Source organism: Lepus europaeus, chromosome X (genome assembly GCF_033115175.1).
Source record: "Lepus europaeus isolate LE1 chromosome X, mLepTim1.pri, whole genome shotgun sequence".
NCBI lineage: Eukaryota > Metazoa > Chordata > Mammalia > Lagomorpha > Leporidae > Lepus > Lepus europaeus.
The window spans coordinates 123,847,788-123,867,083 of record NC_084850.1 but is presented as its reverse complement, the minus strand read 5'-3'; the positions used below and the strand labels follow the sequence as shown (position 1 = coordinate 123,867,083).

At 40.2% G+C, this 19,296-nt stretch overlaps 1 protein-coding gene across 2 annotated transcripts in view; it reads left to right on the top strand.

Moving 5' to 3' along the window:
• POLA1 (DNA polymerase alpha 1, catalytic subunit) overlaps positions 1–19,296 on the top strand; it is a 330,395-nt gene that overhangs the window by 206,669 nt on the left and 104,430 nt on the right. Inside the window, exon 35 of one of the 2 annotated variants that reach the window (XM_062183592.1) lies at positions 10,417–10,533. The exons of the other annotated variant lie outside the window; for it this stretch is intronic. Coding sequence (XP_062039576.1) covers positions 10,417–10,533 — 117 coding nt within the window. The remainder of the gene's footprint in view (positions 1–10,416; positions 10,534–19,296) is intronic. 2 annotated transcript variants of the gene reach the window in all.

Genomic DNA, 19,296 nt, shown 5'->3' with positions numbered 1-19,296 from the left:
CGAGTCGCCCTTGGTAACTGGCGAAAAAACTGATAATCCTGTTTTGAACAAAAGGTCAAATTGCTGAATAGAAAGTCTTGATTAACTAAAAGATGTACAAAGTGGAATTATTTCCTACCATTCAGAAATAGTTCTTGATCGGGTTTGGGGGAGGGGGTGAGTAAGTACATCTGATTACTGAAGTACAAAGCATTGAAAGGATGTTGTCTTGAGCCTTTCATGTAGTCTTAATGGTGGCTTTTTTGTCAAATTTACCCATTTGCGGCATTGAAAGAGGCAGCTGCATTTAAGCTGGAGAGACGGTGCTTTTTCAAGAGTTCAGTGCATAGAAAGTTCTCAGCAGTATCTGCAGTTTACTAGTAGCCCCTGGTCTATTAAAACTGATGTGCCGCATTTGAGCCCATTGCTCTCAGTACTTGTGAACCCCTCTGGCTGATGATCTAATAAAGTGCTCTTACTGGACAATCTCTGATCAGCTACTTAAAAAAGAAGCTGGGGGAGGGGGCTGGAGGGAGAAGCCTCACAGGCATTCAGACTTGCTGCTGGCCAGAGGCGAGACCAGAGTGGCTAAACTGAAAGGTTTGTCATGACGATCATCTGTGCAGAGGGTGATCTGTGCTAAGGTGTTTGCCACAGCATTTTGGTTTGCGTGCCCTAACTCTCCCAAATTGTGATTGTGTTTTTTCTGCAAAGAAGTCTGAGTTTTAGTTAAAGTTCAATTAGAGAAGATTAGAAGTGTCTTTTTGAAGTGTTGAAATCCACCTTGCATTTGTTTCTTCCATTATGGGCATTCGGAATATGTAGAATCCTAGTTCATGTAAAACCAAAAGTTCCCCATATTAAAGCCAAAGGTCAAATAGATTGCATCTCTTGAGAATCTGGTGGAGCATCTGGTGGGGAGTGAATTTTGGAGGCAGGGGGCTTTTCCTTTTTTTTAATGGCCACCTGAAAAATCAGTTCTCAAAACTTGGGAGAGTGTGTGAAAGTGGCATGAAAGCAAAGCAAACCTTAACAAGTTTGTGGGTTGACATTCTACATCACCTAGCAACCCCCTGGCTGAGCCAGATCTCTTGTCTACCCTTAGTTCTGTTTACAGACTATTCAGACGGTCCTTCGAAACCATGAAAGATATTCAGTTTCATTAGTACCATTCTCAAGGAGAAAATAATTAAAGTTAAATGAACAAACATTGCCTGGTGATGGTGTGAACTCCATTCTGATTTTAAGATGCCCTTTGAGGCAATTGCATAGATAGTTCAGTTTTAACACTTGGTATTTGGTACTCACAGGCATATCATATTAAAACATACCAATAAATACCATCATGCAAACAAGCAAGCAAACCAAGAATAAAAATGTCTTTTAGTTGGGCTTGAGCAAAGAAAAACTATTCTAGTAAGACATGCCCTCCTGATTGAGATTTTTAAAATTTGATTTTTAGCCCCAGGACATCAGAGTTGATCTGTGTGCACACTGAATAAAGAAGGCAGGGGAGAAGACATGGGGAACAAGGCACTTCTCTTTGATACTGATTTATTACCTGCCTTCAGAGACCAGCCATCATAAAGAAAAGCATTCGTATTGTATTCTGTAAGGACTTTGCATTTGAGAGTGGTTTAATTTAATAATTAACTCTTTCACGAATATATGCCCTGCCATTTGCTGCTTGAGAACTGCTTATGTGATTACATGGGTCTATTTTTGAAATTTGAGATTCAGTAAGAAATTTTTTTTTAATGAGCAGACTTTTATATGTCCTCTTTTTCCCTTACCACATTCCCTGAAAATTCATCTTGGCAATAACCAAACACATGCTGTAGTTCAGAGTATTTTTCAGATGTGTTAGTGATCAATTATATTGAAAGCTATTGGCAAAACTATCTCATCTCTCAATAATAACAGTTTTCTGATTGTGAAAACAATATGCACTTGTAGAAATTTCTCTTTAAAGATTTATTTTATATATTTGAAAGACAGAGTTACAGAGAGGCAGAGGCAGAGAAAGAGAGGTCTTCCATCCACTGGTTCGCTCCCCAGGTGTCCTCGATGGCTGGAGCTGTCCCAATCCAAAGCCAGGAACCAGGAGCTTCTTCCAGGTCTCGCATACATGTGTAGGGGCCCAAGGACTTGGGCCATCTTCTATTGCTTTTCCTAGAGCTGGATCGGAAGTGAAGCAGCCGGGACTCAAACCAGCGCCCATATGGGATGCTGGCACTGCAAGTGGCAGCTTTACCTGCTATGTCACAGAGCCAGCCCCACTTGTAGAAATTTTTAGAAAACCCAGAAACAAGAAGAAACTACTTAGAGATAACCAGTGATGGCATTTTAGAGTATTTCCTCCAGTTTTCTTTTTTCTGTGCACATACTGATAAATCTGAGACTCGAGTTTACTTTTGAAGGGTATGTACATAGTTAAGGTGGTGTTTTTATAAGAGTGAAGATTCAAGAGACAGGAACGGTAATGGAAATAATGAATGATCTTTCTTAGAGACTTCATCACTAAAATATTAATAAAAACACCAGTGTAGCCATTTTACCATCTTACTCCGTTTGATTCTTTTCTCCTTTTCCTTGTTGAAATGACTATATGCCTTCACTGACACATCCATTTATAACCACTCAGGTTGGAAGGTTGGACATTCATCGCAGTTGGAATATTACATCCCCAAGTCACTTGTAGCTTCACATAAGGAAAAAAATCTTTTATGAAAAGATTTATAATAAAATAGAGATGAATGGAATGTAGAGAGGAAAATGCTTTCAGTTTCTCATATAACATGAAAGCAGGGTGGCTCTGAAATTTTGTATTCTTATTATTTGTATTTTGTTAGATCTCTAACAGCCACAGTACATGACTGGGTTGCACGAGCTCTTTGTGCTTTGTTGACAGTTGACAGACAAAGCACAATTATTCCTGAAGCAAGGTACTGTGTACTTAGTTGTGACCTATTATAGCCTAAGAATGTTGCTTGCTTTTGAGTTGAATGAATAGGGAGAGTATTTTATAGAATAGACTTGAATATACTGAGAGGTTTTTAGCTGCCCATACTGAAGGATTCATGTCCTCCACTGAACCTCCCCCCCCCCCAATGTAATTTTCCATATAAAGTCATTTTAAGTATTTTTTCTCCAGTTGCTTGCATGGAGACAATTTTAACTGTTCTAGTATTGTCCTACAGTGGTAAAATACAATTGATGGTAATTGTTGGCTTTCTGTGCTCACAGAGTAGCAGAAGATGGCTTGCATGGGGCTCTTTAATGTACCTCAGGAACATCTTCTGATGCTCAAGCTTTGATTGCAAATTAAAATAGCAGGAATATGGTTTTGGAATTGATGTGAGGCAAAGCAGGCCAAGTTGCTAATTTATCATGTAATATACGATTGCTGAGGTTGGAATTCGTCCACTTGTAGTGCTATTCTGTGTGTTTAAATGAGGACTGCTGTTTGCATCTAACCTATCATAACAGTTTGGGAGTACTCCATTATCTTTTCAGCAAACTGATGGCAGAGTCTTGTCCTTGCACAAATGATAAGATCAATAAGTTTCAAATAACTTGGATGAAATGACATATGACTGTTCATTTAAAGAGATGTCTTACTTTAAAAATCAATTTTAATAATATTTAAAATTCTTACATTGACCGATAAGGCATTTTTCACTTCTGTTTTGTTTGATAATTTTAAAATATTTTTGGATTAACTTTGCCAAATAGTTAGTTTATGTATTTATTTTTCCTGATTTGCTCTTTCATCCCCTACCCTTGCATCTCTCTGAGGCTTGGTAATCACTCTTTGACATGCCAGCATGCTACAGTGAAGAAGATTTAACTTTAAAAGCAAAATTATGTTCCTGTTAAAACTTCCCCTGGAGATCGTAGGGAAATTTTCTCCTAGTTTTGGGTGCAAATGTGGGTCAGAAAGCAATTTGTTTTTTGATATTTCTGGAAATCCCAAATCACAACATGTCATTCTTCAAAAGCAGCTGTGGGCCCATACTGTGCACTGTCTATAAGAAGACCCATTTTTTACACTGAGAATAATTCTGTGACAGCAAAAATGTGCCTACAAGGGAACCCCAAAGCATTTATAAATGGTTTTGAAGGAAAGAGAGAGTGATGTTCTGGAAGTGCATGTAGTGTAGGCAAAGGGGCGGTTAATGGCCATTAACAAAAACGAGTAATGATGTGATGAAGTCTGAAAGAGCACGCATGCTGGCAGACCTTGCCCTGTTGCTGCGTTCCTGGAGAGCCGCTGCATGACTCTAGAAAATCTCTGAGTCCCAAAATAAAGCAGACTCCACTTCCTTTGCCCCCACTATCCATTCTGCTGTCTATATCTTCAAGTCAAGTGTACTTTTATCAAGGAAAACATGACAATTTCACTTACGTTGACCGCATAGTTGTAATATTTTGCAGTCGAATTGAGAAGCAGTCCCACCCATTTTTACCATTTATCCGTCACTGTAGTTTTCTGTTTTGTAATAACGCCAGGTGGAAGCTGACCAGGCTCTTTCCTGGTTCAAATTATGCATCTTTAATGGTGCATTGTCAGCTGCAGCTCAGCAGTGACATTCTCCAATACCGAAGGCGTTTGTAGGGTGAAAAATAACAGTCTCTTACATTGACTGAATACTTGCATGAGTTTTCTTTTTTGATCCTCTGAACAACCCTAATAGGAGATGTATTATTATCTCCTGTTTTATAGATGAGGGAACTGAGTCTCAGAGAGAGGTTCACTGAGCTCCATGACATACACAAAATTACCCATTCACAAATGAGAGGAAAGAAACTCCACTCGAGTGCATTTTTTATATCCTCAATTTGTGTTCTTGTGAGCCTTTATGCTCTAGAATGAGGAGGACACTATCAAATCCAAAGCAGATTTTTCCCCAGAGGACTGATCATCCTGCTAGGGAGGTAAAACAGGTGGTAAAACAAGATGGTTAACAGACAGTGTAGATCAGTGTGTGGCGTATGAAACAGATGGAGGAGAAATTCCTGGGGATTGAGAAATTCTCCCAGAAGAGGAAAATCACTGATGCTGAAGGAACAGACACTTGAGGCAGAGGTTCTCCAGGAGGAGCAATGAAGAGGTGAAAAGAGGCAAAATCTTGGAGGACTGTGAGAGGAGGAAGAGTCTAAGAGAATGATGGGAAAGAGAGCACAGGGTATGACAGTAGAGATTTCAAAGTCAGACCAGTGAGTTTGTTCTGAATTGTCTGTAGGATATATGATTAGGGGATTTGAGTAGAGGGCCCTGGGAAACTGCACTTGACCCCCCTTTGCACTGTATGTGGGAGAGGACAGCGTCAGGGAAACCAGGTAAGAAGCTGCTGCGGTAGAACAGCTTTGGTATCTTGGCTTGGGTAAAGTTGGGGATAATAGGATCACAAAGGAAAGACTAGTGGGCACAGCTGGTGAATGACTGGGAATGGGAAAAAAGATCCCACCCTGTATTTGACTCAAGAGCATGGGAAGTATCGTGTATTTTTTTCTCATGAATTTTAGATCCTTCTTCCTGGTTTTCATTAATTTGCTCTTCTGCATTTTTTATTGCTTCTATTCATTTATTCAAAAGGTGTTTTTGAGAGTCTTCTATAAACCATATTTCTAGATCTGGATGCTATATTGTGTGCATCCTTCTAGAAAATACAAATATACACAAATGAATGAGAGTTTATTTAAGGTGCAAGTAACAGGAACGCCTCAGTTACAAGTAGAAATCGATCGCTTTTTAGCATGTGCAGACAGAAACCATTTTAGTTGAGGCCTCAGAAATATAATTTAGCAATCAGAACCAATCAGCATTTGACACAATTTCGTACACAATGATTTTAAGGAATTAGTGATGCTGAGAGTAAAGCAACAAGTGACAGAGCTTTGCATGTTCTGGTAAGGGTTTGTTTTGTTTTGCTATTGGACTGATTGACTTCACTTCTTTTGAACTTTCTACTTATAAATGTGGTTCAGGTAGGCAACTAAAATTTTAATGACCTTATTCCTATTGGTTATGACAATTTGCATGTGGCATTCCATAATAAAATGACAGATTTGGACACCAGACATCTTCCTAGAGGCTTGGAGAATGAAAATTAATTTAGTTTTTGTGAGGGGTAATTCAAAGTAAATATATACATTATTGGTATTTTTATTTATTTTGTTTTCATCCCACTAGAGAGGCAGTATTCACTGAGATCTTGTAATGCGAGAGTTTCCCCCATTACAGAATATTTTCAAAGACCTAGCATATTCACTTGTAATAACACAAATGTCCCTTGAAAGTTAGATTTAGATAATCTCTTTTGATAAATAAATCTTTTTTATATACATTTTTTATTTGATAGGTAGAGTTATAGACAGTGAGAGAGAGAGACAGAGATAAAGGTCTTCCTTTCGTTGGTTCTCGCCCCAAATGGCCTCTACGGCCGGTGCTGCACTCAAAGGAAGCCAGGAGCCAGGTGCTTCTTCTGGGAAGGGCCATCCTCCACTGCCCTCCCGAGCCACAGCAGAGAGCTGTACTGGAAGAGGGGCAACTGGGACTAGAACTGGCGCCCATATGGGATGCTGCGCCGCAGGCGGAGGATTAACCAAGTGAGCCATGGTGCTGACCCCAGCATAATCTTTTAAAATTTGTTGAAGGCACAAGGGGTTAGCCAAATGTCCTTGAAAAAAATTGACTTGAAGAAAAGTATATTTTGAATATGATTAAGGCCTGTTTCCCCCATGGAAGAGTTTTGTTTAAAATACACCATGACCGAAACCTTAATTATCAAAATAAAACAAAAGGCATAAAGAGTTACAGGCTTCTAATATTTTTTCAGCCCCAGTTCCCTTCACAGAGTTATCAGCATGTTTAATTTCCATGCATAATAGCACTAGTTATTGTTGTCATTTGTAAAGGGAGATTAACAGATAGTAAGTACAAACAGACCCAAATAAGCACTGAATAGAGAGGTGACAAAGAAAAAAAGACCTCTTTAATGTTAATTATAACTGGTAGAAAGTCTAGACAAATTATATTATCTGTGTTCTATATGATTTGAAAGGACATTTAGTTAGTAGCTCTGTCAGAGATATAGTTAGGTGTTTGCTTTCAAAACAGGTGAGATGACAATTTTGCATCTCCCTGGTTGGCAGCTCACCCAGTGAGTCATGAAGTTGTAGTAAATTGATGGAATCAAGTTTTGAAAACATCTGAAAAGAACTTTAGCTGTTTGAACATTTTATATTAAAATAACTTTAGCTTCTATGTTGTATTCTGGTACTTACTAATTTCTTGTCTCAAAACATGATAGTTGTTACCTGTCTGCTTGCTTATGTTTTGTTTTATTTGGAATTGAATGAATTATAACCGTGGTTGGCAGTGTTAACTAGCTACATATTCCAAATCAGAGAAAGCCTCAAATATCAAACTGTAACACACCCAAATGGACAATAATGGGTAGGTTCAGTCCTGCATTTTTTTCTTTTTTTTTTTTTTAATTTTTTTTATTTGAGGGTAGAATTACAGACAGTGAGAGGGAAAAATAGAGAGAAAGGTCTTCCATCTGATGGTTCACTCCCCAGATGGCCCCAGCTGCTGGAGCTGAGCCAATCTGAAGCCAAGAACTTCTTCTGGGTCTCCCATGCAGGTACAGGGGCCCAAGGACTTGGGCCATCTTCCCCTGCTTTCCCAGGCCATAGCAGAGAGCTGGATCGGAAGAGTAGCAGCTGGGACTAGAACCGGTGCCTATAAGGGATGCTGGTGCTGCAGGCGGAGGATTAACCTACTGCACCGCAGCGCCAGACCCCTGCATTTCTCATATACAGTTTTTATAAATTTCCTCTTTTCCTTTGTTAATGTGTCTGTTGGTACTTACAGAAATAATTAGGCTCATCTTTAGTGTTTATAGGCTACATTTAAATTTTAATATCTACTGATGCTGTCAGCTCTGCTGTGTCACACATGCCTAGAACAGACTTAAGCCAAAGTATCTTGTTTCATTAGTTCTAGGGAACTGATTATGGGTCATGCTCTTGTCTTAACAGCTTTTTTGAAGGAAACAAATACCTCATTAAACTATACCTGTCGATTGTAAATGTATCTAAGTCCCCAAAATATTAAAATGTGACTATAAATATATTCAATCAGGAAAATGTGGCAATAGGCCCTAGAAATTAGGACACAGAGTTGCATGGGAGTTAGAATGAACCATTGATCCTTTTATTCTGGTTTTTGCTGTGTTAGTAGTGGTCTGTCTCAGACATAACTCCATGTCCTCTTTGTATTGTTGAGCATTTGTAGTTAGTTCCACACAAGTTGCTTCTTAAAGCCAAATACTGAATTATGTTTAGTCTTTGAGTATGTGGACCTTGCTTTCCTGTTTACATTGTACTTTCCTGAAATGTCTGGGGCCGCACTGTCTATTCCCACAATATTTCATATAATTACAGGCATATATTATGTTTCTTGGGGACATGTTGAGACCCTCTAGCTGAAAAATTCAAATTAAATTTTGAATTAGTTAAGCCTATTGAATTAAGATAGGAATGAAGCTTACTGTGAATGGTTGACTAGATGAATCTTTGTTCTTTAATGGGAGTGTGGTTTTGGTCAGAAAGTTGTCTCGTTTACCATCCTTTTGTGTTGAAGTCTTAAAAGGAGCCAGAACTGATTCTCCATGCTTTCCCTTGACCTGGGTTGTGGCTGCTTCCAAGAAGGGCCTATTCTGAGGCATGAGGTAAAGCAGCCCAGCAGTGCGTGAGGGCTTCTCTCGGTTTGGGATTAGCACCACATGGAAACATTACTAAGTGGCAGACCGAAATACCAAGTGTAATTAAACAGCATTCATATAAATACTGCCGTTGCTCCATCTAGAAATAGGGAAGGGGGTTACACATGTCATTGAGCCCTTACAGAATCACATCACAGCATAGCTCTTTCTGGCCTTCATTCTTTGGCATATATGGTTCTTTGTGCCTGAGTCATCTTTCTTCCCTTAAGACCAGTTCAGAAACACTCCCAGAATACTGCAAGACCTACAAATAATCGTTTCCCTACTTGCAGCTCCCTTGGTTGGAATACCACTAAACAAGGAAGCACATTGGTTCCCCTTTATGCTCCAGCACCTCACCCTACATTTGTCTTAAGTGGTTATGCCACTCTAGTAATACATACAACACCAAAGCTCACAGACTCTGGTGCCTCAATATGGACATCAAATCTTTGCTTGATCCCATCTGTGAAGTCTTGCCTTCCTTGTTTAACAGATATGTTTTAGAACAAAGATAATGCTTACTTAAGGTAATAACCGTATCATTAACACATCAGTGTGTGCAAAGTCAAACAAGAGCAGCAAAGGAAGTTACTTGGGTGAACATGAGAAGAGTTCTCAAGGACAGGGAAGTGGGCAATGGCTATTTCCAGTCTCAGGAAAGTAGCTGTTAGTTGAACTTGTCGTTGAAACATTGTAACCAGCTTTATGCCTCCAAAAACCATGTATAGAAGTATCTTTTTAAGGCAGGCGCCGTGGCTCAACAGGCTAATCCTCCGCCTTGTGGCGCCGGCACACTGGGTTCTAGTCCCGGTTGGGGCGCCGGATTCTATCCCAGTTGGGGCGCCGGATTCTATCCCAGTTGCCCCTCTTCCAGGCCAGCTCTCTGCTGTGGCCCGGGAAGGCAGTGGAGGATGGCCCAAGTCCTTGGGCCCTGCACCCGCATGGGAGACCAGGAGAAGCACCTGGCTCCTGGCTTTGGATCAGCGAGATGCGCCAGCCTCAGCGGCCATGGGAGGGTGAACCAATGGCAAAAAGGAAGACCTTTGTCTCTGTCTCCCTCTCTCTCACTATCCACTCTGCCTGTCAAAAAAAAAAAAAGTATCTTTTTAAAAAGTTATTAAGTGTCTTATACCAAGTATATTTCTGAGCACTTTGAAGATAATAACTTTGTTACAACCACCTTACAGTCTAAGCACTGTTGGTGGACCTGTTTTACAGAAGAACTCAGCATAGCAGTTATGTAAATAGCCTGCAGTGACTCAGCTCTTGGGCTGGTCATTCATTGTGTGAAGAGTGTGGTAAACTCTTCGCTTTCGAAATGGTCTTTACTAATCAACTGAAACCCATTGGATTACGTTCTGTGGGTGATAGAAGTTTGTACTGGGAAGTTTGGCTATATGTTACTGAAGGAGGATGTTCCTTTTAGGAAAAGAGAACAACAATTTATGATTTTTTTAACTTAATGAGTGTCCTAACTTTCAAGTTTGAGCACAGATCTGATTAACATATCAGAGGAGAAAGTGAACTGGAGCTAGTTTTAGAATCTCTAAAGGTTTAAATAAAACGAGTCTATCTGAAAACAGAAGGGTTTATTGTTTTTGAAGACGCTGATGGTAAAACTGGAGTTTTCTGTTTTTTTTTTTTTTTTTTTTTTCTTCAGGGCTGGTTGGTATGTGAAGAGCCAATGTGTCGCAATCGAACTCGGCACCTTCCCCTCCAGTTCTCCCGAAATGGACCTCTTTGCCCGGCTTGCACGAAAGCTACACTTAGACCAGAGGTAACGGTTTCATAGGCTAAGGAACCTTTCGGCTGGGGTGGGGTGGGGGGACCTGTTTGTGCGTCTCAGAGCCTGGAGGTAGACACACTGTGAAGACACCCTGCTATCACACATACATATTTTCTTTAAAACATGCAGACTTCAAAATTATAAATATTTGTGTTTTCTGTGGGGCATGATTTATAGCTAAAAGGGAAACTGACTAGTTCTCAATTTGGGTTACTCAGATTTCTTGGATTGGTACTTCATAATTACAGAAAAAGAGATTCTGTTCTTATGTAGAAGCTGTTCTTGTCTTCAGATGTAATCAGAACCCCTTTGTAAGAGCCCGAAATCCTCTCTGTGCCCTAAAGGGTTTATTTTGTGTTCTTACTCCCTTGGAGAGATTGAGTTGTTTGTGAGTAGCCACACATGTAAGTAGTTCTCACACTTTGCCTTTGCCTTAGTATCCGCACCTGAATGAGAAGGCCCGCTTACCATTAGTAACTCCCAGCTGGGAAGTGTATAGTTGGGCCACACCTCTCTGGTAATTGAAATGCCTTCATCAACCCAAGCAGCATTTCCCAAACTGGTGAGAAGAATGTCCCTAGGTCTTCTGAGCACAGGTTTTATGTTCCAGTACGCCCAACAATAGCTGAGCTGTTGCAGATCTTTTCACGGTTTGTGATATGACAACATGCAGTCTACCTTGCTGGTAATGTACCTACTTCCCTTTCCAGATTTATCTAGCCCAAGGATTTGTAAGATTTTTTTCTGAGAACGTGAGACTTCGGAAACTGTTCTTTGTTTTTTAAAATGGCAGTGTTTTTTACCCAAGTTCTTCTTTAAGATTTCTTTTTATTTGAAAGGCAGAGTGACAGAGATGGAAGGAGATAGGGAGAGAAGAATGGAGGTGGAAAGAGACAGAGAGAGAGATATCTTTCATTCCTCGGCTCACTCTCCAAATACCTGAACCAGCCAGGGCTGGGCCAGGCCAAAACCAGAAGCCAGGAACTGATCTGTGTCTCCCACATCGGTGGCAAGACCCGAAGTACTTGGACCATCATTGACTGCCTTCTAGGGTGCACATTAGCTGGTAGCTGGATCAGAATCAGAGATGAGACTTGATCCCAGGTACTTGATATGGATGCTGGTGTACCAAGTGGCAGCTTAACCTGCTGCACCACAGTGTCCTCTTCCTTTAAGCAAGTTGTGACTTGATCTTTTCACTGAAAAGGGTTGGTACACAGGCTATTTTTAGGAAAATAATTTACTATTCTAATGGCTCTTTAATTTTAAGGTAATACCTGTCATTTCACAAAACTTGGCAAAAAGGAACTGCAAACAGCTACTACCATTGTATATACCTTTATTCTTTTGCATATCCATATATATTTTTCCCCTTTTTCTGTTTATATTTTTAATTCTCTATGTATTTTTAATGGGCACAGTCATAATGAAAATATGCCTTTGTATCATGTTTATCTTTTGTCAAGGATTTTTCTTTGTTGACACTTTTTCATTACCAACATTTTTTAATGCAGCATTCATTTAGAATTTTTTTGTTTATTTTATCTGAAAGGCAGGCAGATACACAGAGAGCAATCCTGTATTCAGTGGCTCACTCCCTAAATGCCTGCAATACCCAGGGCAGGTCCAGTCTGAAGCTAGGTGCTAGGAGCACCATGTTTGTGACAGGGACCAAAGTACTTGAACCATGATCTTCTGTCTGCCAGGGCAGTTCCAACACTTTAAAACACAAATGTAATCCTACCTTTTGTTGAACATTTTAGGTTGCTTTGCAATATCTCTTTAAAAAAACAAAAGATTTTATTTATTTATTTATTTATTAGAGAGGCAGAGTTACAGGCAGAGAGAGACAGAGAAAGGTCTTCCATCTGCTGATTCACTCCCCCAGATGGCCACAACGGCTGGAGCTGGGCCAGTCCGAAGCCAGGGGCTTCTTATGGGTCTCCCAAGTGGGTGCAGGGGCCAAGCACTTGTACCACCTTCCACTGCTTTCCTGGTCCAGAGCAGAGAGCTGGATGGGAAGTGAAGCAGCCGGGACTTGAACCGGTGCCCATATGGGATGCCAGCACTACAGGTGGAACATTAGCCCAGTACTCCAGAGTACCAGCCCTTGCAGTATCTCTTTACTAGAAATTTTGTGGTAAATATTTTCCTGCCTAAAAGATATTTTCTTTATTTGAAATATTTTTGTAGGATAATTTTTAAAATTTATTTTATATATTAGAAAGATGGAGTTAGAGAGAGAGAGAGAGAGAGAGAGAGAGAGAGAGAACTTTGATCCTCTGGTTCACTCCCCAGATGGCCACAATGGCCAAGGCTGGGCTAGACCAAAGCCAGGAGCCAGCTTTTTCTGGCTCTCCAGTGTAGGTGCAGGGGCCCAAGCACTTGGGCCACCTTCCACTGTTTTCCTGGGTGCATTAGCAGGGAGTTGATTCAGAAGTGAAGCAGCTGGGACTCGAATGTGTGCAGTGCTGGCCCCTAGGATAAGCTCTTGTCAGTGGTATACATCAGAGTATGTAGATATATATGGTCATGATTCATATTGCCAAATGACTTTTCTCATGGACTATCCCAACTTACACTACTTTAGAAGTATACTATTCTTACCACAGCCTTTCCAGAGTTTAGAAATTACATTAATTTGTTTTTGATTAATTTGTTAATCATGAAATGTTCCCTGCCTTTTATAAAATATACCTTTGATAATTACCAAAGTAGAATGTAGATTCTTTTTAATATTGGAACATATGAGAATTAGCTGTCATAGCGAATTCTTTTTACGTCAGTCTCACCTCAAGACTTTCCATCAGCAGGTACAGAAAGAGAACGAAAGTCTATATATTTAGTATGCCTCATCAATCCAGTTGTAGGCCATAGGGGAATCACCTTGCTTCATGAACTGATGCTATCTTTGAGGATTTTTAAATAGCTAACTCATGAAGTCAACTTCAATGAAAACTGAATTCTTAGAGAGCCAGCCAGGTTTGATTCCATTCTTGTTGAGAGAATAGGAAGGCATGTTGAGAGAATAGGAAGGCATGTAGATCATTAAGGGGCAGCGTTGTGATGCAGTGCATGAAGCCGCCGCTTGCAATGCCAGCCATATGGGCGCTGGTTCGAGTTCCTGCTGCTCCAGTTCGATCCATTTCTCTGCTAACGCACCTAGGAAAGCAGCAGAATATGGACCAAGCACTTGGGCCCTGTCACCCACATGGGAGTTCTGGATGGAATTCTAGGCTCCTGGCTTTGGCCTGGCCCAGCACCGGCCATTTTAGCCATTTGGAGAGTAAACTAGTGGATGGAAGATCGCTCTCCCTTGTCTCTCCATCTCTCTAACTCTGCCTTTCTAATAAATAAATAATTTTTAAAGATAGATCATTAAGCTTCTGATAAATGTTGGTGCTATTGCTGGTAGTGATTTCATATATCCAGTTATGTTTTATCATTTATCCTTTTTAAAATTTTATTTTTAATTTTATTTACTTGAAAGGCAGAGAAACAAAGAGATATCTTCCATCCACTGGTTCAACCCCCAAGGCTGAACCAGACCATAGTTAGAGCCTGGAACTCAATCCAGGTCTCCCAAGTAGATGGTGGCAGGAGCCCAACTAGTTGAGCCATCATCTGCTGCCTATCAGGGTATGCATTAGCAGGAAGCTCAGATTGCGAGTGGAGTCCAGACTCGAACCCAAGCACCCTGATATGAGCTGCAGGCGTCCTTAGCAGGCTGGATCAAATGCCCACCCCAAATTATCCCTTTTGAAAAAAAAACAGAATGGCTTTGCTTTTTAAATTAATTCATTTGAGAGATAGATAGAACTCTCATCTGCTAGTTGACTCCCCAAATAACCACAACAGCTCCCTTATTGAGCAAAAGCTGGCCAGATTTCCCAAGTAGGTGGTAGGAAGTGAACCACTTGAGCCTTCACTGCTGCCTCCCAGAGTCTGTATTAGCAGGAAGCTGGAATCAAGAGCCAGAGCTGGGATCTATGGTACTTGATGAGCATCTTAACCAGTAGGCCAAATGCCCAACCCCTGTTATTCTTTTTTAATGAGTGGACCAACTGAGGCGTTTCAAGGAGATTTTTTCCCCCTTATATCCTTGTCTTTCTCAAAACTGTGTTATTTTAGGCACATATTTACCAAGGTTATCATCTTTCCTTCTCAGGGTGAAGCTTTCATAGATTAGCTTCTAAGGTCAATTTGCTGCTCAGATCATGATCCTTTTGACCTCAGAGCATCCTAGTTGGTGATATTGTCCTCAGCCATTCCTCACAGGGACCTTGACAGTGGGACTCAGCTGACTTTTCTGTACTTCATTTTTAGTTGCTAGTGATGAATGGGGAATTTCTTACATCTATTTGTGTGGTTCCTAGGGTTTTTCTAGTAATGGGAAAATTATGCATCATTCCAGAGATGCTCTCAAATAAGCTCCAAAAACACTTGTGCAATGGACAGAATCATTGTAATTAAACTATGGTTTTCCAAACTGTGTGATAGAATTATGCTCATCTGGTTCTTGAGTTCTCAGTTGCTTGGTCTAAGTCATATATTACTTTTATTTAGTAATTATTAACCACCTACCATATCCTAGATACTTTGTTAGGTGCTGTGTTCCTGTTAATAAACAGGGTATCTCCTTATTTATAAAACCAGTTTAACGTTATGTAGATTATAAAAGATTGATATCTGTGGGTCAAAAACAGGCATTTGTAAATATCTGGACAACACAGCAGACATTCCTCATACTAATCTAGTGGGAACTTTGATGTTATTCAAATTTGATGGCAAAGCTCTAGCCTCTGAATGTGCTGATCTCTTCCTCACATGAAAAAAAAAAACTCATTTAGTCCTGGATTTCAGTTGACTTGAGTATTTTCTACAATTGACTTGAAATGTGAAAGCTGATTCTCTTTCTGGCTTGCATTGCCAGAGTTAAGAGAAGAAAGCTGGGGCAGTCTTGTTCCCAGGGTTTTAGATGTATCTCTTCTCTCTTCTCAGATACTTTAAAACATACATATCCACCCTTGTGCACACACACACATCATCAGTATGCTCTTCTTAGGCTCACAAAAATTTAACCGTATATTAGTTGCTGCTGGGCCAGTGCTTTGGTGTAGCAGGTAGAGCTGCCGTCTGCAGTGCCGGCTTCCCATATGGGCACTGGTTTGAATCCCAGCCGCTCCACTTCAAACCAGCTCTTTGCTATGGCCTGGGAAAGCAGCAGAAGATGGCCCAAGTCCATGGGCCCATGTACCCATGTGGGAGACCTGGAAGAAGCTCCAGGTGCCTGGCTCCTGGCTTCGGATCAGCACAGCTCCAGCCTTTGCAGCCAATTGGGGAGTGAACCAATGGATGGAAGACCTCTCTCTCTCTGCCTCTCCTTCTCTTTCTGTGTAACTCTGACTTTCAAATAAATATATAAATCTTTAAAAAAATAAGTTGCTCCTTATTAGCAAAGTTCTTTGGTTATTCTCTGCTGTATAAGAAGTACATTTAAATACAGAAAGGAAAACTTTGATGTATATTTAAGTTATTGAATAAATGAAGAGCCCTTTTTACACTAGTGATAGAAACAGGATGTACCCTAGATAGACAATAAATGTTTAATGCCACCTTGGGTTTTTTTTTTAAAGATTTATGTATTTATTTGAAAGAGTTACAAAGAGACAGAGGCAGAGAGAGGGAGAGAGAGACCTTCTACCTGCTGGCTCACTCCCCAGATGGCCACAATGGCTGGAGCTGCACACCAACCTGAAGCCAGGAGCCAGGAGCTTCTTCTAGGTCTTCCCAGCAGGTACAGGGGGCTCTCTTCTACTGTTTTCCCAGGCCATAGCAGAAAGCTGGACCGAAAGTGGGACAGCCGGGACTCAAAGTGGCACTCATATGGGATGCTGGCACTGCAGGCGGCAGCTTTACCCGCTACACCATAGTGCCAGCCCCTACCTCCTTGTTTTAAGGATGTGATTTTGACTTTTAACATGGCCAAACGTGTGCATGTGAACTGAATCACAGGGGATCCTGTGTTATGTAGTTCACCAAAAATTAAGCTTTAGTTTTTTTTTTTAAACCAGCATCTTTCATTATAGTAGTAGTTTCAAACCAGGTTAATCTTTGCTTATTAACATTCCCATTCTTGATGTGAAACTGAGATAATGTCTACATGTGACTCCCTGGACCATGGTAGCAGTAATTTTTGAAGTTGTACAGCCCCTGGAATAGGAGTGTTGTGGTGAAGCACTTTATTCAGTTGTTTTTTTCTAAATTTCTTGAAGGTCACTTAGGAATAAATCAGTGAAGTGACTTCTAGTCTTATTTTGGGATAGCCCTAATGCTTCACACATTATCCTTACTTGAAAAAAATTGTTCAGTTGCTTTATAGGGGCAGGTGATTAGCCTAGTGTAAAATGTTCATGTCCCATATTGGAGTGCCTGAGTTTGCTACCCAGCTCTGGTTCCTGAGTTATGCCTCCATCTAATGCAGTGCCTGGGTAGCAGGTTTCCAGATTAAGTTCCTGGCTCCTCACTGACTAACTCAGCCCCAGCTTTTGTGGGTATTTAGAGAGTAAACCAGTAGATGGGAGCTCTGTCTCTCTGCCTCTCAAATAAATGAAAAGTTTTGAAAAATACTGTGCAACAGAACATGTGTACCAGATAGGACATTTCTCCTTCAGGGGAAAGAGGAAATAAGAAAGTTGTAATTGTTGTATGTTACCATTTCAGAGTGATTGTAGCTGATCAAATTATTGATTTGATAAATACGTAAGGAATAGTCAGAATGTTCCCAATCTATTTGGGACAGTGTCTCATTGCAGCATGAGAATGCATGAAAATTGTGGTCTCTTAAAGCGGCATGCATGCGATAAGTTGTACAAGAAAAAAGTTTGGAATTATAATGGCAAGTCTTAAATGTCTGTACCTACTCATTGGTTAGTCTCCAGCAGAGAATGAGGCTTCACTTGAAGGGGCTTTTGGAGTTCTTTGTAATTTTGATTTGCTACTTTGATGTAAAGATATTACTAAATTCTGTATATAGCTTTGCTTACCACAAAGCAAGTGCTTGTCTTCTTTTTCATATACTATTTTCATCCTTTAAAAAATTATGGTGAAATACATGTAGCATGAAATTAACCATCTTAAAGTGAACAGTGTAGTAGCATTTAGTACATTTACAGTGTTGTATAACCACCACCTCGATTTAATTCCAAAACATTTTCATCACCCTAAAAGAAAACCCATACCCATTAACCTGCCGGCTCTCCTTCACATTAATCTGCTCTCAATCTCTATGAATATACTTACTCTAAATATTTCATAGAAGTGGAATGATATGATGTGATCTTCTGCATCTAGATTCTTTACCTAACCTGATGTTTTTAAGGTTCATCCTGTGCCACATGTCAGTTCTTCAGTGTTGTGTTTTTCCTTTGACTACGTAGGCCAATAGTTGTTTATCCATTCATCCATTGATAAACATATGGATTGTTTCTTTCAATATACCTTTAAAGTATATTTTATTTTTTATTAGGTTAAAGGGTCAGAATATGTTTCCTGTAGCTCACTCATTGTTCTTACTTCAGCTGAATGGTCCTACACAAAACTAGATTGACCCCTTCTCCCCTGCCTTCGGTAAGCACTTACTCGGCATCTGCTCTATGCCTGTTGTATACGAGCCTCTTAGATATTTGAAGGTAGCTGTCTTCCTGAGCCTTCCCCTGCTAGACCTAATATTCCCAGGCTTTCAGGTATTTTTCTAGTGCCCTACTTTTTAGAATACTGGTCCTAGTTGAGAGTTTGTGTCCCAATAAAGTGAGACGCGCAAAACTGCATTCATTACTTCATGTGCTCTCACTAGTACTGGTACTGAGCAGAACAGACCTGCTGTTGCACCTCTTCTAGGGGAGTAAATTTCTTTTTAGTCTTAGTCTTTCAAGTTTGTGCTCCCTTTCTTTGCGTCCATATGCTCAATGTTTTTCATTTTGAGCATTCCATACCATAACATGTAAAATTTTCGCACATGTAACTGCTAAGCCATGTCTCATTATATTTATAAAACCAAATGACTTATTTAAATCTAAGTGTATGACTCCATGAGGGTAGTGTATTAACAAAGTATTGCAAACTAAGTGATTTAAAATAACATAAATTTATAATCTTGTAGTTCTGAAAGCTGGAAGTCTAAAATCTGTGTTTTTTCTCTGAAACCAGTAGAGGGGAATTTTTCCTTTTCTCATCTAGCATGTGCTAATCCTTGCTGTTCCATGGCTTCTAGATGTAGCACTCCAGTCTGTTTCTGTCATCACATGACTACCTTCTCCCTGTGTGCCTCTGTCTCTTATAAGAACACCAATCATATTAATTCAATATGACTTCATCATTCAAGATTTCATCTGCCAAGGCCATATTTCTAAATAAGGCCACATTCACAGGCACTGAGGGTCAGGACTTCAACATATCTACCTATAGCAAGTAGGAATTACACTGAGTTAAAGGTAATGGAGACCAAAACTAACAGCAGGTTCAACATACTGGACAATTTAACTCTCTAAGAAACAGTAGTTTTTTATCACATGAAGAAATCCAAGACTCTCCAGGATTGTTCTTGTGGCTCTCCCCGCTCTTCTCCATCATTAGGCTTGCCGAATTTCTATCCTCAAAATCACAGTATGGTCCAAGGAGGCTGTACAAGGTCCTTCTTTGAGCCATCACAGGATACAAATGGAGAAAAGGCTGAAGGGTTAAAAGGACGCGCCT